At 33.5% G+C, this 24,128-nt stretch overlaps 3 protein-coding genes across 3 annotated transcripts; 1 reads left to right on the top strand and 2 right to left on the bottom strand.

The window, feature by feature from the left end:
- Positions 1-6,672: 6,672 nt before the first annotated feature.
- Positions 6,673-7,568, top strand: LOC132946568 (uncharacterized). Its single transcript, XM_061016614.1, has 3 exons — positions 6,673-6,853; positions 6,907-7,227; positions 7,324-7,568. The coding sequence occupies exons 1-3, from the start codon at positions 6,763-6,765 to the stop codon at positions 7,566-7,568; spliced, it is 657 nt and encodes a 218-aa protein (XP_060872597.1). The 5' UTR covers positions 6,673-6,762.
- A 2,632-nt stretch (positions 7,569-10,200) lies between these two features.
- LOC132947163 (uncharacterized) lies at positions 10,201-10,952 on the bottom strand. The gene is made up of 2 exons (XM_061017373.1): positions 10,342-10,952; positions 10,201-10,284 (listed from the first exon to the last, which is right to left on the bottom strand). Exons 1-2 carry the CDS (start codon positions 10,945-10,947, stop codon positions 10,201-10,203), a joined length of 690 nt encoding a protein of 229 aa, XP_060873356.1. The 5' UTR covers positions 10,948-10,952.
- A 78-nt stretch (positions 10,953-11,030) lies between these two features.
- LOC132947162 (uncharacterized) lies at positions 11,031-12,836 on the bottom strand. Its single transcript, XM_061017372.1, has 4 exons — positions 11,665-12,836; positions 11,516-11,608; positions 11,402-11,458; positions 11,031-11,339 (listed from the first exon to the last, which is right to left on the bottom strand). The coding sequence occupies exons 1-4, from the start codon at positions 12,349-12,351 to the stop codon at positions 11,247-11,249; spliced, it is 930 nt and encodes a 309-aa protein (XP_060873355.1). The 5' UTR covers positions 12,352-12,836; the 3' UTR covers positions 11,031-11,246.
- Positions 12,837-24,128: the final 11,292 nt, after the last annotated feature.

Below are 24,128 nucleotides of genomic sequence, written 5' to 3'. Positions count from 1 at the left end.
GTGGAAAACCTAAACCAACCTGGGAGTACTTGGACCTATTTAGCAAAAACAAAAGATGTATAGCACAAATTAAAAATCAGGATGAACTATGTTGCCCCCGTGCTATTATAGTGGGACTATCTTACAAGACCTCGGTTATATTAGGACACAAATTAAACAAATACCAAATCAAAAACCTGCGACTTGGTAAATACGATATTCAAACACGTTTGACAAAAGAACTATGCCAGCAATTAGAAATAAATGACAGCAGGCCGTTTACGTATCGTGACATATCAAAGGTTGAAAAACTACTCAAAATTCAAGTTAAAGTCGTAAACGCAGATAATTGTTGTGAAATCGACTACACAGGAACTGAAAATAGATATAAAGTTTACCTTTTGAAAAAAAATGATCATTTTCATTGTATTTTTTCTATGTCAGCGTTCAGAGAACGTGTATACTACTGCGAGTTATGCGATACGGGGTATAACAATAAAAAGAAGCACGCCTGTAAAAATGGACCTGGGCAAAAGTGTAGGCTGTGTAACGAAAAATATCACATACAAAACTTTACATGTAAAAAAATTTTTTGTCACGAGTGTAACCGTTATTGTGTTAATAATGAGTGTTTAAGAAAACATAAAAACGTTTGTGATAAAGAATATAAATGTAACGGTTGTAATTTTGTCGTACAGAGGAATGACCGCACGCACATCAGTGTTTGCGGTTATGGACAATGTCATAATTGCAAGCAAGAAAACATTCGAATTAGTGACCATAAATGTTATATGCAACGGAGAACCGGTAAAGGAGGATATTGTGTAGAATCATGTATCTGTAACGAAAAATCAACAGAAAAACAGAAAAACTGTACGTTTTCGACAAATTATGTATTTTTTGACTATGAAGCTCAGCAAAATACCGGTACGCACATACCAAATATGGTTATTGCTCACGATTTTGAAGGCCGAAAATATGTATTTTCTACAGACGACGCTGGTTCGGCCAATGATAAATTTTGTAAATGGGCGCTGAGCAAAGTAATGAAAGGAACAACTTACATAGCACATAATTCGAAAGCGTACGACACCTATTTCATTATACAGTACATTTTAAAAAATATGCCGACCGTCAAGTACGAAGTAATTCGTAACGGGACCAAAATTATGATGCTCGAAATAAAATATGGGGGCTTAAACATTAAATTCATAGATAGTCATAATTTTATACAGTCAAAATTATCTGAATTTCCGAAAACGTTTGGACTTAAAGAAGCAAAAAAAGGGTACTTTCCACATTTTTTTAATACGCCGGAAAATCAAAGATATGTAGGACCTTTGCCGGACAAAACGCATTACGGTTATAATTCTATGACGACAAAACACCGTGCAGCATTTATAAATTGGCACGACGAATTGATAAATAAGAATTATGTATTCGATTTCCAATTGGAGTTGGAAGAATATTGCAATTCGGATGTCGACATATTACGAAGAGGGTGTTTGGAGCTGAGAAAACAATTTTTGGACGTGTGTAATATTGATCCTTTTAAATATATAACGATCGCTAGTGTTTGTATGGCCATTTATCGACAGAGCGACTTGTCCGGTGGTACTATAGCAGTCGTTCAAAATGTTAAAAAAGACAATTTTTCAGACGATTCGATAAAGTGGCTGAAAAGCAAAATATTGAACGAAAATAAAAATATAAAACACGCGTTAAACGGTGGAGAAGTTACTATATGCGGTGCTAGAGTAGACGGTTACGACGAGACAGAGAAAAAAGTATACCAATATCATGGCTGTTTCTGGCACGGTTGTCCGGAGTGTTTTAATCCTAACGATATTAACCCCGTTAATAATAACACTATGACTGATTTATACAATGATACGATAAGACGGACAATTAATTTGAAACAAAAAGGGTACCAAGTTGAAGAGATGTGGAGTTGTAAATGGAAAAAGCACAAAAATTACAAACAAATGTTGCAGTATCAAAATGATGTAATTGAACCACTAAACCCCAGAGACGCATTTTTCGGAGGAAGGACCAATGCCACAAAGTTAATGGTTAAAAATAAAAAAATTAAATACATTGATGTGTGTAGTTTATACCCAACAGTAATGTACTATGACAATTACCCCGTAGGTCATCCTAAACAATTTTTTAATCCATCAATAAAAAAATACTCGGAATCAAATTGGTATGGTTTCATCAAATGCAAAATACTACCGCCGACCGATTTATATCATCCCGTACTTCCGGTGAAAACTAATAAATTAATATTTACACTTTGTAAACAGTGCCAGCTAGATAAAATTAGACAATGTACACACAACGATGAGCAGAAAGCACTTATAGGAACTTGGACAACGGACGAAGTACAAAAAGCTTTAGAAAAAGGATATAAAATCATGAAAATTTATGAAGTGCAACATTTTGAAAAAAAATCCAACACATTATTTAAGGAGTATATTAAGCGATTTTTAAAAATTAAGTTAGAAACAAGCTCGTGGAAAAATGACTATCGGACGGTTAATGATTATATTTCAGCAGTAAAAAATGCAGTAGGAATCGATATGGACATTGAAAATATAAAAGAAAATCCTGGATTAAGAGCACTTGCTAAAATATGTCTAAATTCGTTTTGGGGTAAGTTTGGACAAAGGCCTAATCAGACGAAAACCGAAATAATATCAAAACCGGACAGGTGGTACCAAGTATTGTTGGACAGTAAATTGGAAACTGAAAACATAGTTTTTTTGACTGACGATTTAGTGGAAGTGTCGTATAAAAAAATTAACGAATACGTCGGGCACGAATATAATACTAGTATATACGTAGCTGCTTTCACAACATCGAATGCTAGATTAAGATTATATACCATGTTAGATAATCTCGGCGAGAAAGTCGTATATTACGATACAGATAGTGTGTTTTATATTTACGATGATGTCGAAGTGAAGACGGGGTGTATGCTAGGCGAGTGGACGGATGAATTAGGACCAGGTATACATATAACCGACTGGGTATCTACAGGCCCTAAAAGTATAGCGCACACAGATATTGAAAATCGAACAACGACAAAAATAAAAGGATTCACACTTAGTTTCGAAAATATTCAAAAATTAAATATGGACAGTATGAAAAAAATAATGAACGATGAAATAAGGGACATAGAACTGCGATTTCAACAAATAATACGAAATTCAAAAACTAAGGAATTAGCGACAATAATAACATCAAAGACGTTTAAAATGGAATACGATAAACGTATGGTTATGTATTCGACCGGTGACGTAATAGAAACGTTACCTTGGGGGTACTTGTAAAACTAAATATTATTGTGTAATATATCTGTGATTTTTTAAATTATACCTTATAAATTAACCAATGTTTAAATATTATTGTATATATCTGTGATTTTTTTTAAATTAAACCTTCTTAAACATAGGAAAAAATAAATAAACCAATGTTCAAATATTATTGTATATATCTGTGATTTTTTTTAAATTTTACCTTATAAATAAACCAATGTTCAAATATTATTATTGTTTATTAAATAAAAAAAATATTGTTATAATCTTAAACATTATCAAGATACCATTTTTTTAATGCAAATACTTTATACGATGTACATTGTTTTGGACTAAACTCCATATGAAAAATACAACATGGTAGTGTTTCTTCGTTCAATTCACGAAGCCGAGGACAATTTTCCCAGTTTTCCATGTCAAAGACGGTGGCGTGCGGCATAAACTCGTTGATAATCCGTTGTTTGTGCAAACCTTTGACGTAAATTCTACTGAATTTGAACGAATCAAATATTTTTTGTATCTCTGTATACTCCACATCTCCGTATTCCAATGATAAACCGTGATACAAACGTTGTAACCAACTGTTTACACTCCTACTTTTTGCGTCTTGTGTCAAAGAAGTGTGTTTAAAGATCCAGTGTTGAGTTGCGAAAGTTTCCGTGTCTAAAATAGACATCTCTTTAATCACGTATTTGATGTGGACTCCGCGAAGACAATGAATATCCAAAATGGCCGAAGACATTATAGTTTGTTTATAATATCGACAGCCTTGATTATTTTTTTCAACTGTTCTGTGATATCTTGTAATGGTTTTTCAAGTTTACTTACACGCTCAGCTATATCTGAACACGTTATTTGTAACGTTTCCGTTTGTTCTTCTTGTATTTGAATGGATTTTTGATTTTCTTCGAGTAAACGCTCAAATTTAACCAATTTGGACGAATACGTTTTGAGCGAATGTTCGAGATTTGAAATAAATTTTTTTGTTTCACTATCCCGAGAACTACCAAACACGTTCATGTCTGTAGAGCGACTGAAATTATTTTTTAACATCACGGGTATAAATCCAGCTATTGTGCGTATTGTCAAACCCCACCCATTTTACCAATATCTGTTTCCCCTTCCTACGAATTATTTTCTCTATTAAAAAATCGTTTGGATAATTTGTTTTTAATATTTCTTCAGAGTAAAAACAACCAGCGATCGGTTTTCCATTATAATCTTGTAATTGATATGTAACGGGTAACGTTTTATTAATTTTTATAATTTTAAATATTTCCGTGGACCAGTTCGGTAAATATCCTTTTGTAAATACGCCTTTATATGTACTAACGCGAACATAATCGCCAACGTTGAATTTAATTTTTACGTTAATAATTTTGCGCTGTTTTAATTCCACTGATGAAGGATTTGCATCGGCCTGTATTGGTGTCATAGATATTGTTCTGTGTTTTGAATTATTGTATTCATCAACCAACTTTGGTAAAATAGAAACCCATTCGTGTGAGCCTCGTGCAGTGAATTCCCTATACATTTTGCCCTTAAGAGTTTTGTTGAAGCGTTCTACGATACACCCTTTCGTTGTACTATACGTAGAATATTTGTGTATATTATGTTTCTTCATCAACGCATCGAATGTTGCATTGTAAAATTCTTTGCCGTTATCTACCTGTAATAGTTTTGGTGAGCGCTTGAGTAGTATTTTTGACATTGCATTTGAAACTTCTTTAGCCGATTTACACTTTAAAGGTTTAGAAAATGCTAGCTTCGTGTAACAATCTATGACCGTTAGAAAATATTTATAACCTTTATTTATTTTCGAATATGGTATCATTTCAACCAAATCGGCCTGCCATAGATCGTTTTTACCATACACATTAACTCTTCGCCTCGTATAATTTTTTCTGGCAGGTTTATGTAGTTCGATTGCTATATCGCGTTTAGACATTTGGAATACGTTTTATTAAGCCTGCTTCAAGCAATTCTTCGTAAATTGAAAGTATTTCGTTGGAAACGCCTGTATTACCAGCAGATTGAGAGGCCAAAAGTAACCGTAAGCGACTAACCAACTCGTTAGGGTCGTTCCAATAAACTAAATTATGCTTTTGCAGTTTTACAGATATACCACTACCGGATGCGAACAATGGTTTGATTATATCAGTGAATTTATTTCCACCTTTTTTAATTTTTTTCTCGTCTAATGTTAAATGTGCTGATGTTTGAATTAATATAGTTTTATATGTGTTCAAATCGTCTGCGGTGTATGATTTCGGGATTTTCGAAAATATCAAACTGCTAAGACCTCGCGTTAGCGGGTATGAAGTATCTTCGATAGTCAACGTCTTGTCAGTAAGTTTAATTTCTTTTTTACCTAAATGTATAGCGCCGTTTGATTGTGTTTTAGGCCCATAATTTTTGTCTCTATTGGAAGAATCTAAAAAGTCTAATAAAATTTCAGAATCTAAAGTGTCTCCTGTTTCGTTTATAGTTTTTGAATCGAGTTCTGCGATTTGAGGTTGAAATGTTGGTGGTTTATTTCGCTTAATTTCTTTCAATGGTTCGATAATCGGGTATAATGTTTCTGATACCAATGAATGAATATCGGCTTTACCGTGTTTTAATGCTGTATACTTGCGTTTAATGTTTTCTTTGGCTTTAATCAATTCTCCGAGTACTTCACCATTACCAGCCATGTTTGCAAATGACAAAGTTTTATAAAAACGTTGGTTTATATAACGACAAATGTGTCGAACCCGTGACGATATCGACCGTCGTCGCGTTCGCAGTCTTTATTAATTACGATAAACTCAAATCTCCCCTTACGCCAACATGTCGTGCAAAAGTCTTTAAACTCAGTATACGTCATATCGCCAGAGCAATGCTCCATGTAAACATGTTTTAAATTAGTTTCATCTTGTTTAAATAATACAATAAAATTAGCGTTGTCACGCAAAAGTTGTTTAGGTACTTTTGAATAGCTCTGAGCCAGGTAGCAAATATCCACTAAATTATGTCGACCTCTGGAAAAGTATGTTCTAGCGATTTTTTGGTTTTCTGAAATAATATCGTCGAAAATAAACACAGAGTTTGGTAAGGCTTTCTCGGGTTCAATAACTTGTTCGTTTTCGTAGAACGTAAATAATTGTACTCCATCAATTCCTGATAAAATATCACTCAACATTTTATATTTCGGTTGATCCAATGTTTTAGAATATATGTAAACGTTATGAAATCTTATTCCGTTTATATTGGTTAGTAAAGCGAAAATTAAATTGGTTTTTCCGCAGCCAGAAGGACCGACAATAAGCGCTCGTATCGTATTGGGGAGAAGCGTTCCATGTCTATAGTTCTGAATCGATGTAGGTGGGTCCACGTTTTCAACTGCAAGTTTTAGTTTTTGTTCAATTAATTTCATTTTTATATATAAATATCTTTGTTGCAATGAGAATGTAATCAGTACACAATGTCACTCGTACGAAGAAACAACAAGAATAAGGGAGGAGGCCTCATCAACACGCTTATAAACAAATTACCACTCGAGATTCACGTGCCCGGTAAGTGTTGGTGATTATTTTAAATTCATTTAAACTATGATGTATCTGTGTAGGTTATCAATATTGTGGACCGGGAACAAATTTGAAAAAACGTTTAGCTCACGGAGATAAAGGAATCAACCCCTTGGACTCGGCGTGTAGAGATCACGATATTGCGTACGATCGTAGTAACTCTATCACAGATCGTAACGAGGCCGACTATATATTAGAGCAGCGAGCCTGGGATAGGTTCAAGGCAAAAGATTCTAGTCTAAAAGAAAAAGCAGTGGCTTGGGGCGTGACAACAGCCATGAAAGCAAAACGTAAAATCGGAGCTGGATGTGGGTTTAAAGCGGGCGTCAAAGCAGTTAAAAACGCTATAAAGAAAAATATAGGTGAAAAAAACCTGATGAAATTAAGTAAAAAATGTGTAGCCGTCGCACGAAAAACATTCAAAAATAAAAAGACAAAAGTTCCTAGAATAATAACAGTTCCGAAAAAAGGCGGCGTGTTGCCACTTATTCCGATTTTTGCTGGTTTATCGGCCTTGGGAGCTCTAACTGGCGGCGTTTCCAACGTAGTTAAGCTGGCCAATGAATTTAAAAGAAACACACCGACGCATTTGGGCGGTGGGTTATATCTCGCTCCGTATAAGGGCAACTCGTACAAAATCGGTTCGGGTCTATATCTCGCCCCATATAAAAGAGGTGGAGGCAAAAAAGCGAAAAAAAACTAATATCTACGTTACCCAGAAGAGCACTGTACGATTACGAACTTATAAAAATAGCCCGCTTAATGAAAATACCTCATTTCATCGGCGTGTTTACTAGAGACAGGTTATCTGAACGTCCCAAACGAATAGAATCAGCGATTGTTAACTTGGATTCGGAAAGCGGTACAGGCACTCACTGGGTAGCGTATAAAAAAATCGGAAATCAAGTCTATTATTACGACAGTTTTGGAAATTTACAACCTCCATTAGAAGTACAAAAATATTTTCACGGCTGTGACATTAATTTCAATTATAACAGAGATCAGAAATATAATACTACAAACTGCGGACACTTGTGTTTAAAATTCTTATCATGTACACGTTGACGTTAAACGGGAACTCGAGCGAATTGTCATGCGATATTTTTCCACCACTAGAAGTAGAAAACACAGCACAAATATGTCTTTTGAGTTTACAGACAAATAATTCGATACCAAACATCGAACCCGGTTGCAATACTATCGGTTTCCGAAATATCATCGGTCAAAATGATTACGTTATCATACCTACGGGGACGTATGAGTTGGATCAGTTAGAGTCTTTTATACAAAAAAATGTGCCCGAATATGTCGATTGGTTTGAATTAAAAGCAAACAATACCACATTAAAGTGTACGCTCTCGTGTAGTCATGATGTGGACTTGGGCGTCGAGAATAGCATAGCGAAATTGTTGGGTTTCGGAAATGTTGTATACACCACGGGTCTTAATCATGAATCTGAAAGTACGGTCAAAATAATGAAAATCAATAGTATAAAAGTAGAGTGCAACTTGATTACTGGTTCATTTTGTGACGGAGCACCGAGCCAGATCATACACGAACTCTATCCATCTGTTCCACCAGGCTATAAAATCGTCGAGGTACCTAGACATCCAGTTTTTTATGGTCTCAACACGACTTCAATATCTAGAGTAAATATCGTATTAAAAGATCAGAACGATTGTCTAATAAATCTACGCGGCGAACCAATTACGATTCGCTTGCAAATAACGCGTGGGTATGGCACTCAAATTTAACATCAATATAAAAAGAGCTACAATCAAAACACCCATCAGTATTGTATCTACAGTCAAGAAGTCAACATCCAAACCGAAAAAACCCGAAACCAAACTCACGAAAAATAATTTAAATTTTCTTCGTTCCTTGAAAATTTAATCATGGATGACTCGTATTTAGACGTAGCAGCCGGCTATGTCGACGAGTGTAAAATAACACAAAAGAATTATCATTCGTTCACCCCATATTCAAACATGTCTTTTTCTAATAACGATGAAATTAGGATAAGTGTTTTAAACATGGATTCTTACACTTTTCCGTGTGAGAGTTATCTGTACATCGAGGGAAAAGTAAATAAACCTACCGATGCTGTTGGAGACGTTAGTTTTTCGAATAATGGATTGGCGTTTTTATTCTCCGAAATGCGATACGAGATAAACGGAGTAGAAGTACAGAAAATAAAATCACCCGGAATTTCGTCTTGTTTGAAAGGTTACTGTTCATATACTCCAAACGACTTGAACGCGCTGGAGAATGCGGCTTGGGGGTCGTCGTTGGGTAGTAACGATAATAATAAAAATTTCATGGCCAACAATGTGTTTACCGGCTGCGTTCCACTGAAACATCTATTTGGATTTTTTGAAGATTACAAAAAAATATTACTTAATTGTAATCAACAATTGATTTTGAATCGCTCGTCAACCGATTTCGACACATTACACGTTACTGATAACTCTGAGAAAAATAAAAAAATTACCGTCGAACTGACTAAGATATTATGGAAGATGCCTATTATCAAAGTTAGTGATAAAGAAAAGTTAAGACTGTTAAAAATATTGGATTCTCGTAAAACGTTATCGTGTGCGTTCAGAACCTGGGATCTCTGCGAATATCCAGTGCTACCTAAAAATACTTCACATTCGTGGACTGTAAAGTCTAGCAATTTACTCGAAAAACCTAGATTTGTATTGATAGGATTTCAAACGGATCGAAAAAATAATATAACACTCGATGCCGGTCGATTTGACCACTGTAGGTTGAAAAATCTTAAGGTTTACTTAAATTCTGAAGCGTATCCGTACGAAGATTTCCGAGCAGACTTCCAAAACAAACAAACTTCGATACTGTATAAAGCTTACACAGATTTTCAAAAATCTTACTACGAAAGAGACTACTGCGAGCCGTTACTGTCAAAACATATTTATCAAAACCATGTACCAATCGTCGTTGTCGATCTATCGCATCAAAACGACAATGTGAAGTCGTCAACCGTGGACCTACGTATTGAATTTGAGACTGATATTACCATACCTGAAAAGACTGCAGCCTATTGTCTCATCTTACACGACCAAATTATAACTTATAATCCATTTAATGGTGATGTAAGAAAATTGTAAATAGTTTGTAAAATAAAAATACTTTTTTTTAAATTTCATGTTTTTTCTTTTTATTATATAATAAAATGTCATATTACAATAAAATATTACATTATGTTTTAATACAAAAATAATGACATAAAAAAAATAAAAAAAAAAAACAATATTGTAAATATAAAGTTTTATAAATTATTGACAACAATATGAAAATTACATAATAAAATATTATAGATGAAAACTTAATCTGCGGGTTGCTTTTGCCCTTTTACGTGCTAGGAATGCCCTCGTCGTCAGCCTGTTGACTTCAGGCTAAAAAAATTTGTTTTCTTTAGTATAAAATAATATGTAAAAATAAAATTGTATTACCTTAGTTTCGATCGAAGAAGATAACCAACCCCTTGCCAATTGTTTGACTGCTTTAATCTTCAAATCTGCTATTAAACAAAGACCAGCGAACGGAAGTTGTTCTTTCAATTCTTGGACATTGATACGGGTCAAATAATCTTCAACATCGTTTATTTTTGTATCTTTGGGTAACGGCATTTCCTTTCCAAGATACATTGCAATTTTACTGGCCTGATTTAATGCAGTAGACCGTGTGTATACATTTTTCATCTGAATAACTTCTTCAATGGCATCACTTAATTGCAAGATCCTTAAAACATTCTCTTTAGTTAATTGCACATCTTGATCCTGTTGCAAACACTTTATTGAGAGAACGTTGTCACCGTTGTATTCTTCTATTGATATCAATTTAAACTCCTCCAACAGTAAATGAGATGGTAGTAAAAAATTTATGTTGTTAAGAGCTATATTTAGAGATTTATATAATTCAACACTCATTTTAACACACTGCAAATTATTTGAGACGCATATAACGCAATTTAACAAAAAATCAGGATCTAATCCTATATTTATAAAAATATTGCTATCAACAAAAAATGTAGTACAATCGATCAGATTATTAGCCATTTTTGTTATGTACGTTCACGACTGTCTCGAAAGAAGTTAGTAATAAGGCACACGCGACTCGTTTGACGGAAGACTCACGACTGTCTTGTGGTGTGATACCGGGGGCGCTAATACCGCTAGTATTAATGGGGTGGGTGTATTTAGATAGGTGAATCTCAAGGTGGTCCCGCCCCTTTTATGGGCGGGAGTAAAAACATATATGATTTAGAGAAAAAAGATTTTTTTATTTTTTAAATATTATACAAACTGTATATCAAAACATATAATGACATAATATGACATAATTATATGATATAATATCAAAACAAATATTGAGAAAAACAACTGTTTTCGTCTGCTATATTGTCGGCTTCTATTGGTGTCATCGCTGAATCATATGTCTCGAAAAAATCCTAAAAAAAAATTAATACAATTATATTCAAGGTTTCAAATGATTATAATATACTTTCTTTACTTTTAAATTTTTTGTTTCGTCTCTGGCGGGGGCGGGTCCATCGTATTCATCGTTCACCTGATTATAAAGTATATTTATTATTATTATTATTATTATTATTATTTATAAGATTACCGTCTTCTTTGACTGTTTGCTTGGCCGAGACATACAACTCTGAGTAAACGGAGGCGAGAAGAAATCTTCCGGACCGTAATTTTCTTCGACACCCTAATTAAATAGATACTTTAATATAATTAAAATAAATAAAAATCACGCATTCATACTTTTAATGATTTATTAAGTTTCTCCATCCAACCGATTGCTAGTTGGTCAGTTGCAAGCAGTTTTATCTGATTTATAAAACTATATTTGTTCTTCGGTACATGTTTAGATATTAATTCAATTTGAATTCCTTTGATTATTGCTACAAATTCTTCGAATGTCGCGTCTTTTTCAATATTATAATCATTTTTAAAATATTCCGTTATCTGATCAAGTTGTAATAGAATCATTGGCCGTACGACCATCGTTTTTCTGCTTACGGTTTCGAAAATAGTCCACTCCATGTTTTGAATTGCCATTAGTTCTTTCGGACTTAATAAAATTCTACATCCATGTTCAACTTTTGATTCTATCACCAACATACACTCCCCTCTATATATCATAGACGTAAGCAAAACAAATTCGTTCTCCAGAAAAATAAATCTTTTGTATTTTACTGTAGTATCCAGTATATGTGATAGAATATGCCCCATCAATGAATATATACGTTTCAAAAAGTCCACGGAAATGTTTACAAAACGCGACGGAGTAATTATGCGTACAGAGACATTGAACTCATGTGTAGGATCGATGCCGACTTGTAAAAACTTGCGATTTACAAAATCGATTGTGTAGTTGGTACAGTCGATGAGTTCGGCCGGTGGTGCAGGCGCAATATATTTGTATACCCGTTCACTGCTTGAAGCCATTTTTATACACTGTGTTACAACTTGTCACTATGAAAGGAAAACTGCGACTGAAGATTGCGCGTGGTTCAGTCGGGGTTACAGCTATACGGGGTAGGGAGGTTGATGGCGGTGGTGGTCTGCCGAGGTAGTGGGGGGTGGACAGCCGAACATTATACACGAATATTTTTTAAATAATTACTTTCTGACGTACACATATTAATTGTATTGTGATAACGCGTGATAGGGTTGTGCTGTGTGGTATGGCGGGTGGAGTGGTGGTCTGCCTGGGTGGAGTGGTGAACTGCCAGGTGGGGTGGTGGTGGTCGGTCCGGGTGGAGTGTGTGTGACGGTGGAGTGGTGGTGGTGGTCGCCCCCGGGTGGAGTGGCGGTCGGTCCGGGTGGAGTGGTGGTGGTGGTCTGCCGGGTGGAGTGGCGGTCTGCCGGGGTGGAGTGGTGAACTGCCAGGTGGGGTGGTGTTGGTCGGTCCGGGTGGAGTGTGTGTGACGGTGGAGTGGTGGTGATGGTCGCCACGGGTGGAGTGACGGTCGGTACGGGTGGAGTATGTGTGGCGGTGGAGTTTGTGTGGAGTGGAGTGTCGCCTCTATGGACCCACTTACTACTGTCATAGGTTTTAAATGTTTTGACTCGATTAAGAGATAAGACGGTCGTCGGCCTAGGATATTTTATATTAAGAGGATGTCAGCGCATCTATATTTCGGTATAAAAACATGTTTTCGAAAAATAGATTTTATTCTGAAAGTAATATACTTAGCGTAGTACAACCTATTATACCTATATATGGTATACGTCTTCCGTTAGTACCTGGTCGTTATGAGTGTAGTTTTTTTCTTCTTCTTATTATTATTAATGTTAATTGTCGCTAGATCGGTGTCTCCCTCTTGCACTGCTGTTAGTCGGACGTGAGCACTGTGTCGAGCATAATATCGTGTCAAAATAAAAATAAAATTTACAGTCCACTAAAAGAAATGCGTTAAATTTATTAACCAGCGTAACAGTAACATTTATATTATTAAAATATAATGTAGAAGTAGTTTAACAAATCCATAATATAACAAATTTAAGCAAAGCCTTTTAATTCATAAGTTACAAACACGTAAGCACATCATAACATATTGTAGAGCTCATATAAAAAAAATGTTTGATGTTTTATTTATTACTTATTAATTAGTTTACTATAAATATTGTAAATTCTTTCTTAATTCTTTAAAACTATTTGAGGTATATTTATACAACTATAGTTTATAAATTATAAAAGTGCAAAATGTTATAACTTTATAAGCTTATAATTTTATAAATAAGTAATAAGTAAATAACAATATGAGTTATATATTTTTGTATTACTTTATTGAATAAGATTTATAATTGCCTATAAGGTTTTTAGATTTTCTTATATGATCAAGACAATTATAAGACAATTTATCAATACCAATACACCATATTAAATACTTATATAGACACAAGTTATACTAATTCTACAATGTGTAACTTAATTTATGACCATTAGCATAATATTAATATAGTCATTCGTAAACCTTGGTTGATAACTGATAATAGTTATTCATTATCAATGTTTTCTGTGCATAATCAATATAATATTTATAATCATCTATAATTTATTAACCGAGGAGCGCTTCGATTTCAACATATAGTACCTTATATTTTAGCAAATTGGATTAAGATGGTACTTTTAAAGGTAATTTTTCGATTTCCTCAATAGTTATTGAATGCCACGAGAAAAACCACTGAAAAATTACGAAAAACCGCTAAAAATGGAATTTTTATTTCCAACGCTTTGTTTGGCACCATAGAAACGAATTAAAAATAATACTTATTATAATGTAAGTTATATGATATAATAAATAATAACAATATCCAGACTGACAAACCGTCTCCGCTCAGAAACGTTTTTCTTATACAATGATATCATATTATCATTGAATTCAATTTTAATACAACCCATTATACAATAACCCACTTGTAACCTACTGTACATTAGAGCGACATCCACTTACCCGCTTTTTTTTTATTTAGATTGTTAATTTCCTAGTACCACTGTAGAGTACCACAGTTCGAGAAACGCTGACCTAGGTAACCTTGCTTTTTTTATTAAAGTTTGTTTATATTACCTACATCACTAAGCTTGTTCATTGTGTACTGCATAGGTATATTCGGTTGTACCATATACCCACGTCAGACTGTAGGTACCGACTATTAATATTATAATCTGTATGTCTGTGTGACTGTGCTGTATACCGACATAGCTTTGATTTTGTTATTATGTTCAAGCGTTCAGCAATAGTAAGTAAACTGACCGTCAGCGAGTTAACGTGTGCCATTGATATTATAATATTATTCCAGTCGTTCGATCGGGACTAAAGTCACATTATAATTTATATACAGCAACGAATAAATAAAAAAGCAAGGCTGGGCAAGTTAGTGATTTTTTTTAACTCAGTTAAGTTATGTTAATATGCACCAATAACAAAATAACTTTAATATGAAATGAATTGAAATGTATACCATAATATAATATATAGATGATAATAAAATGTTTTTCCCAAATTTTTTGTCGATTTTCCTATCCAAAATAACTTTTAATGTCACCCTTCAAAAGGTACCTACTGTATCAACCAACTATAGATCCAATTTGCGATCAGAAATCATTCGCAATGTTGAAGAACAAAACATTTTTTTTACCATAAAACGCCGTGTAACTGATACGCATGTACACAAAAACACACATAATTGTAAAATCTCAATACACGTTAATCGATAAATAAATCTTCGTTAAAATTATATAATACAATTATAGTGCACTTCTGCGTTATAACGTAAGTACAGCATTGATATATCAATAATATAATACAAATAATGGTGTTTGGAAACAATAAAACGGGCCCAAAATCAAGCCGATGCCGCAGGTCAATTAATAATAATGAGATATGGTTTACTCGCTGGCTACTAATAAACGATGTTTGTTTTAAATTATCGGCGACGGCCTATGACGAAATTCGGAATCGTCTCATTTGCAATTCTGACTATATACCTACACGCTGACAATAATTTACCTGATAAAATGGCTGAATCACAAAAAAACGAAACGACCCACGAAATCATATTATAGTTTTCGTCGCTCGCTCCGAGCATTGGTCACCTTCGTCGCCGTCACAACAGTCGTCTTCAGCGCCTGCTGCAGTACCGTCAAGTGCACTACATCGCGCACTGGCCACTCATCGTCAACTGTCGTCATCGCTCCCGCAGCCGTCGTGGCCAAACTTCGCCCGCTGCCATGGTCGTCTTCGCGTCCAGAGCAAACGCGCCCGCGAGTCTCGTCCGCCCCGCAGGACCGGCCGTGAGAACTGTGTAGAGGTGACCAGTAGCCATCCCACCCACTCGCCATCACGTACCCCCCACACATCGCCTCGTCTTGTCCGATGCCTTTTTTTTTTTACTTAAAATAATTATATATATTGTTTTCTACAACTTCAGTTGTACATTGTATCTCACTTTTTCGGCATAAATATTATCAAAATTGTAAATGACTCAAAATAAATTGTTTAAACATTTTTCATTAAATTATGATTTAATAAAATTATTCTGTTTACACAGTAAAATTTCATTTGTTGTTTTTCGCATTAAAGAGTACGGTTTTATAATAGTGGCCCCACTGAACATGCTGCAGTGAGCGTGGAATCCACTGCGACGCATAAAGAGCATTGACTAACAATTTCTTTGTTACGTGCTAAATCTCAATAAGATAATAATATATTGAAGGTTTTGACCACGTGGAAGTATTAAAATATTTATCGGTGTGGTGAAATTTCGTCTGCTCCAAATTGTGAGAACAGACAGAAAAAAGAATTAAAAAAATTAACACACATTATTCTAAAATCAATACATTCATCGCTCGGCTCAGAATCTAAAATAATAATATAATTACAACTATTGTTCTCTGAACCTCACATTGTGTTTACGTAAAAGAAAGTACCTACTGCGCCTATCCGTTCATCGATCCACAAGAGTCTGACTGTCGAATCCGAACACGCTGTCAATTGTGTCGATGGTGATAATAATACGTATTGTGTAAGTACACAATAATATATTAAAATAACATTTAAAACTATGTATATATTAATACGACAAAACGTTTAACATTTATTAAAGAAATGGAAATTGTAATAATAAAAAAAAGAATATTTCTATAGGTGCGCTAATAACGTATTTTTGTTGTTGAAGCAAATTTATCTATAATAATAAAAAGAAAAAACCGTTAACAGCTAAAAACATGTCAAACTATTTTAAAAATTTTATCAAGTATAGAAACACTGACAAAATAAACATTTGGTGTAAATTTCAAGTTGGTTAGGTTAGGTTACGTTAAGTTAGGTACCCACGGTTATTCATTTTTGGACAACAACTAAGAAAATCATTCCATGAGAAATGGAGTGTATACTGCAACTATAGTGCAATTCATAAAAATTTGAACTTCAAATGCTCATAAATAAGTAATTGGACTTTCCAGTAAACATTTTTTTTTTTTGCTTTAAGGTTGAAAATCTTGAATTCAATTTTAAAATCTTAGGTGTAAAAAGACAATTTATATGAATTGCAAGACTTATAATAATTTGCAAAATTTCGTGATTTTGACGAATTTTGTCAAAATTCTGACTTCAGATGCTCATAAAAATTATGTTCAAATTTAAAGACGTGAATAAAATTTTTTTTTAAATAACACATCATTCTAACATTTTAAGCTTAATATTCTAATGTAGTTTTTATTACGCCTGCCATTTTTCTAATGGTAAATTTTTTCAGACAATCTATATAATACTAACTGATCCCGTGCACTTCGTTACCCGTTAAATGTACAAACTGTATATGACTCAAACTTTGTTCAGTGCGTTATTTGATATTCGGTGTATGATGTTCTAGATTTATCTCATTATGGTTGAAATATACAAGGTTATTGCATATATAATACCCCTTCTCAATCAAATATTTGATGATAAAAATAAAAACGGCAGCGTAAATGGAGCCAATAATAATCAAGTATATATGTGCGGGATTTTCATTTTGTTAGCTATTGACGGCGCATTTTTGATGATAAGAAAAATTCATATTTATAATATCCCTTTGCGCAGCCATTTTGTTTCTGATGATAACAATCCGAGTCGATATGCAATAACCTGTATATTTCAACCATGATTTATCTTAATTTTTCTGTTGCCCGGAATATAAATTCTGATTCACAGCCTGACAAGGTAGATCGCGGACCCCGTGCTGTTTGTACGTAGGTAAGTGCATGATTTAACTGAAAAAAAAGCCCGGAAAAACTTCGTTTTGAAGTTATTGATGAATAACTTCAGAAACATCGTTTTTTCGTTACGCGCGTTTTGTTTAAAAAATATACTTAGAATTGACTATTTTTAAATTTTTTTTTTTTTCAAAATGTGTGGTTTTTAACGTTTAATAGATTGGTAAAAGCAAAACTTACCTAACATACTTGCTTTTGAAGTTTTTTCGTGTGGTTATGGGCAATGCCTATGCGCGTGTTGCGGCACTCCGCTCTGCAAATAGAAAATATCCCTCGACTTGTTATGGAAAATCACCTCAAGTAGGTAACAAGGTCAATAGAAAAATAAAACTGTGAAAATGAAACTAAAAAAATGACGCGTGTGGTATGTATCGTAATTCTAAGTATATTATTTAAACAAAATGAAGTTTCTGAAGTTTTTCATCAATAACTTCAACACGAAGTTTGTCCGGGCTTTTTTTTTTTATTCTTATAAAACACCCTAAAATACACATTTTTGAAAAAAAAATTTTAAAAATCGATAGGTTGCTAAACTAGAATTATGCCCTATCTTCTTCCTGAAGGTCTAATCTACACACAAACATTCATTTATATATATACTAGCTGATCCCGTGCATTTCGTTGTCCTTTAAATGTACTTACTCTATATGACTCAAACTTTGTTAAATTCGTTGTATAATATTCGGTGTATGGTTTTCAAAACTTATCTTAACTTTTCCGTTGCCCGGAATAAAAATTCTGATTCGCAGAAGTATATTGTCAGGTAGGCACTCTACCTGCGGTAGATCGCGGACCCCATGCTGTTTGTACGTACGTAAGTGTATGATTTACATCTAAATTATCAAAGTTATACCAAGTTTGTCGTTTTTACTTAATTCCACCTTGATTAATAATATAATCAATTTAAACAAAATCCTATTCTAACCTAACCGTACTAAAATCCGATGAATAAAATAAAACAAATTTTAACCCTTTTTAAATTAGCCTATCTTCTTCCCAGAGGTCTAATCTACCCACAAACATTAATTTATATATATATCTAACTATATAAATACACAGACTATAACTGTATAGACTAAAATCTGGAACTACTTATCAGATCTTCTTGTATATATTATATATATATGTATATTGAGTATTGTCGTATATTGCAGACAGTCGTCAAAATAATATTACTTATTAATATATATATAATATAGGTGGGAATATTTTAAATTGTAAATGTTTCTGTATAAATATTGAAAAAATTGGTATTATTTCAGAAATAAAAAACTATCATAACACGGCGTCCTGTGTAGGATATTTAGTTACACCATTGTCATTTTTCCGGTCACTCTTGTAAGCAATGAAATATTGTAATAATCATTAAATAATATACCATAGTAATATAATAATAAATATTAAAATATGACGCTTTATTACGGTGTACTGTAAATTTACTTTTTTTTTACGTGGAGAATAAGACGTAATAACTGTAAATAAGATGAAGGTGTATACAGACGGCAGGATGTCAATGGTGTTTGGTGTGGTCGATTACGTACATATTATAAAACATGTGTATTATTATACCATAATACAGAGGGAATTACATATTAAATAACCAAGACTAACGGTTTTAGTTATTTTGTTGTAATTTTATAATATTAATTCAACTTACCGGCTACCGTATTTATAATAAGTAATAACAATTTAAATATAATATAAAATATCCACACTGACAAACCGTCACAGCTCAGAATCGATTTTCACATACAATGGTTAAATTATATCATTGAATTCAAATTTAATACCATCTATTATACAGTGACCCACTTGAAATCTACCGTACAGCAGAGCGACATCCACTTACCCACGTTTTTTATTAAGTGTTTCTTATATTATATAAATTTATATCATATTATAATGCATTTAATATAAGGTAGTAAGTACCTAACTAAAGTGCTTAAAATACATCTGATTTCAGGGGACACTCCACACACTTATTAATGTAACTGTTACTTTTGGGCATTGACGGTTTTCATAACAAAAATAAAACCTGCGGGGGTTGTAACACACAAAATCTCCCCCTAGTTATAGGTGTCAAGATATTTACACGAATATTATAATATAACATATAATATTATTAATTATTCATTCAATAATATTTCATTAATAATATTACGGAAGCCGAAGATTGTTCGACAGTATCATAAAATTATGTGACCGGCAGCTACAATATATCGACTCTAATATTATAGTTGTTGAACGGATCTAACTCGATCGATCGTGATACGTCCCGGGACCGAATTTTCTTTTACGTTTACACGCACAGTTACGCGTGGCATAGTTGTCCTCGGTTATCTGTGCGTCGGATACGTAGTTCCGAGTTCGTCTTGTTCTCTGAGTGCAGTATGCGCCGTTCTCAACATTGACAGAGAGTCGCCACCGGACAGAGGCTTCAACAGTACGTCCGACTAGCCACTAGCCTATATCCGGTAAATCGTGCATTGTTTCTTCGGATGGATTGAATGTTCCAATGCGTGTTCGAATGTGGTTGATGTTCAACACATTTACAATACGTGGCGGTAGAACAGTCGAGCTGTATAAATTAATACAATAAACACATTAATACTAACATACATAATATTGTAACAGATGATATCCATTTACTCCTACGTATATCAAATACAGACAGATATAATGAATAATAGAAATTGTAAGGAATAAGAAATAATGATATATATTTGTATACCAATAATGATATATCAATTGCCGAATACCCAAATACACGACTAAGATAATGAAGGGGGTCAACTGCCTGCAATAGCGTTATTGTAAACCGACAATCACGTTATTTCATGAGTAATATTTAAGAGGACCACATCATATTATATGTGAATCGTCAGTCACTTATAAGATAATGGGAAATGAGCATATATATATATATATATAACGTACATACAACACATAAATAGAAACAGAAACAACACATGGATAATAAAGATATGGATAGGCCACGGCTATGTTAAATATATTTGAGACCGCGTTCCCGGAGGCTATCCATAGCCGTGATTGATACTCGATATAGGTATACTTTATTTGTTCCCCTCGGAGACCGCTGATAAGACCATTATGTCCTATTCAAATCTTTATTATCTATGATCCAACAAGAAGAAATCCTCAACACAAAGGTCTTGCTACCTGCAACCCGGTAAACCACACAATCAACCCGATTGTCAGTTAACCATAAAACATTTATGTATGGCATATAATAGGTAGGTATGTACATAGAACTGTATACACATAATAATAAATTGTGCAATATCAAATATCTTACACCAAAGACCTTGATTGTTAATATTATATTCATGTGTATTTGTAATAAGCATGAAAAATGCAAAAAAAATTGAATATATTAATAACTAGGTATGTCCTATGGACTAATTATTTGAAATAAGTTTAAAATATAAAAACTAAGATAATAATAAGTACTAAGAAGATAAAAAATATACAGTTAATAGTTGTTATAAGTTATAACTGTTATAGTCATAAGTATACAATAAAAAACCAAAATATAGATTCACTTTTTAATTTTTTTTTTTTATTAAAGCCGCAACATAAATGATTTTTATTTTATGACACTATACAGTAATATTGTAATAATAGTTACAAAGGTTTATGATACATTCAATATATTGTGTTGATTATGATGTATATTTAAACTTTTTTTGTGTGTTGCCTAGATCTGGACTCATTGCTGCTTCATCAATATTCTCTGCGGTGTCAAACTGGGCTCTAATATTACTAATGTTTCGACAGTGGCTAATTTGATGTTTGACTGTTAGATTTTATTCGCATTTTTGTATAAGCCTGTTCAGTCTCGGTCATAATAAGGTGTCTGTGAGTCAACCATAATGTGTGGCCGATTCGTGATCTATTTAGGATTACTTCCTGTCTTCTGTATAGTGGTATAGGGTTAGCCATGGAAGGACTGGATTTTTTTCTTAATTGAGTTTGGTGTTGAGGATTGACCAGATGCGTTGATATTGGTTTACGATGTGATTTTCTATAAGTCATGGGCTGTATAGATGCGGATTTGGAGTGAATCAGGAGAGGTGATAGTTTCATTTTAAGAGATGATGAGCTTTTTTTCGCGGCACCATATGTTTAAATCATCGGAACATAGGGAGGATTTTATGGGGAATTTAACTACTTCACATAGGTCGTTTATGACGATGAGACAAAGTCTTAAGTAGACGTTGGAAACTTGAGTTACACCATTTTCTTGTTTGAATACTCAGGAAAGTAAGCTGTGATTTTTATTTGTAATGTTCTGTCCGATAGAAATTGTTTTTTATTTTTCCATTATTAAAAAGTATTTTGTGTAATTTTTCTATCATTTGAGGTTGCCAGGTAGTGTTATATAATTTTGGTATTTCGAAGGATAGTGTATTATACTGTATTTTTTTCTTAATTAAGATTGGTGTGGAGGGTTGACCACATGCGTTGCTATTGGTCTATGATGTGATTTCCTATAAGAAGTTTAAAGTCCTGTGCTGTATGGATGCGGATTTGGTGTGAGTCAACAGAGGTGATTGATTAATTTTAAGGGATGACGAGTTTCCGTATTTTGTGTAATTTTTCTATTTTGCGAGTACCTGGCAATATTATATAAGTTTGCTGTATCGAGGGAAACTAGCCCTAGAACTTTTTTGGTTTTGAAGGTTTTTAATAGGTCGTTTTGAATGTCTTGTAGATGGTTCGATGTTGTTCGATGATTGCGAAAACCGTTTTGTCGAGGAGGAAAATAATTTATTCTTTCGAGAAACCATCTCAACCGAGTATCAATGAATGTTTTGAATATTTCGCACATTGTAATTAGTAAAGATACCAGTCTATATACTTCTATGATTAATTTGTTTTTCCAGGTTTTTGGATAGGTATGACAATGGCGTGTTTCCAAGTTTTTGGAATTTTTCAAAATAAGATTAATTATTTTAATTAAGTTGAAAATATAAAAAACTAAGATAATTATAAGAAGTACGAAAAAGATAAAAATTATAAAATTATAAGCATACAAAAAAGATTAACATTAAGATTATAAAATAGAATATAATAGTAGATAGAAAAATAATGACTTATACATTTTAAAATATAATCTGCTAATAACTAATACTAAATGCTAGCAGTTAAAACTAAAAAATCGCAAAAAAGTTGAATATGTAAAACGAAGATAATAATAAGTAGAAAATATAAATATTAAGATTAAGAAAAAGTTAAATAGATCATGAACAATAGTAGGTAGAAAAATATTTACCTTTAGATACGTTTTAAAATATAATAATGATTAACGTAATAACTAATAATATGGAAACTAAAATTTAAAAATTGTAAAATAAGATAAAAAGCTCATATGAAATAACTAAAAAAATAAACTTGTATGAAGTTGTATGATGTTAATTTTTCTTTCGATTTTGGCATTATTCGCTCTCATATAAGTAGAAATAATTAATAAATAAATAACTGACTATCTAATTTTTATTTTATTTTCATATAAGTATAGGAATTTTATCCAAATATGATTTTTCCCGACAATTGTATGTACATTTAAGTTTAAAAAATGCAAAATATGCAAAAATATGCAAATTCAAACTTACTAACTAGAATTTCGTTAAAACGAAAAAGATAGGAACTTTATTTTTAACAGGTAATTTTTTTATAAAAAATTTAACATTTTTAAACACGAATGTGTATTCAAAGTAAAATCAAAGTACGTATACCTACAGCTTACAGACGTACCACACATAAGACTCGAGCTTTTCGCAAACATTTACAAAACATAATACTATATAAGATACTTACCAATTTGTACAAACAGCTGATGTCATTTGTTACTTCACCACATATATTGTTGAGCCATTGGTTTGAAATGAGAATCCTTATATATTTTCAGCGGACCTAAGACGAAGCGGACTATAATCAGTATAACAGCCACGGGCTGGCGAATTTGACCACCGCGGCGGAAACTGTAATTCTTGACATACAAGCGCATCAACGCGTGTCAGTAGTCTATTGGCTCGCATATGACGACGTTTCAGACGGACTATACACACCGAATTATCACCAGACGGCGACGGTACCGAGCGAATCACACCAGGGCGGTATAATCGTGCTACCAAGGTATATACGTACCACAACGGTGCACCGTATAGCGTAGTATTACCCTGGTGACCCTCTGTTTAACGCGGTGTACCTATTGGGGCGTTCACAATGTCAACGTGGTAGTGCACCACGCAATGCATAACCTGGTTTGCCCTAGTCATGTACCCCGGTATATACAAATGGTGTACACGGTTGCCTCGCACTTATAGTGGATAGCGATCAGATACCGGTCGGTAACCGAATTATCACCTAGCGGCGACGGTACTGATCGACTCGCACATTGTGGCGGCAAAACCATGCTACCGAGGTATACACCAAGCCT

The sequence above is a fragment of the Metopolophium dirhodum genome, chromosome 6 (assembly GCF_019925205.1).
Source record: "Metopolophium dirhodum isolate CAU chromosome 6, ASM1992520v1, whole genome shotgun sequence".
In the NCBI taxonomy this organism is placed as follows: Eukaryota; Metazoa; Arthropoda; class Insecta; order Hemiptera; family Aphididae; genus Metopolophium; species Metopolophium dirhodum.
Note: the sequence above shows the minus strand (reverse complement) of the source record. Positions and strands in the feature narration are given on the sequence as shown.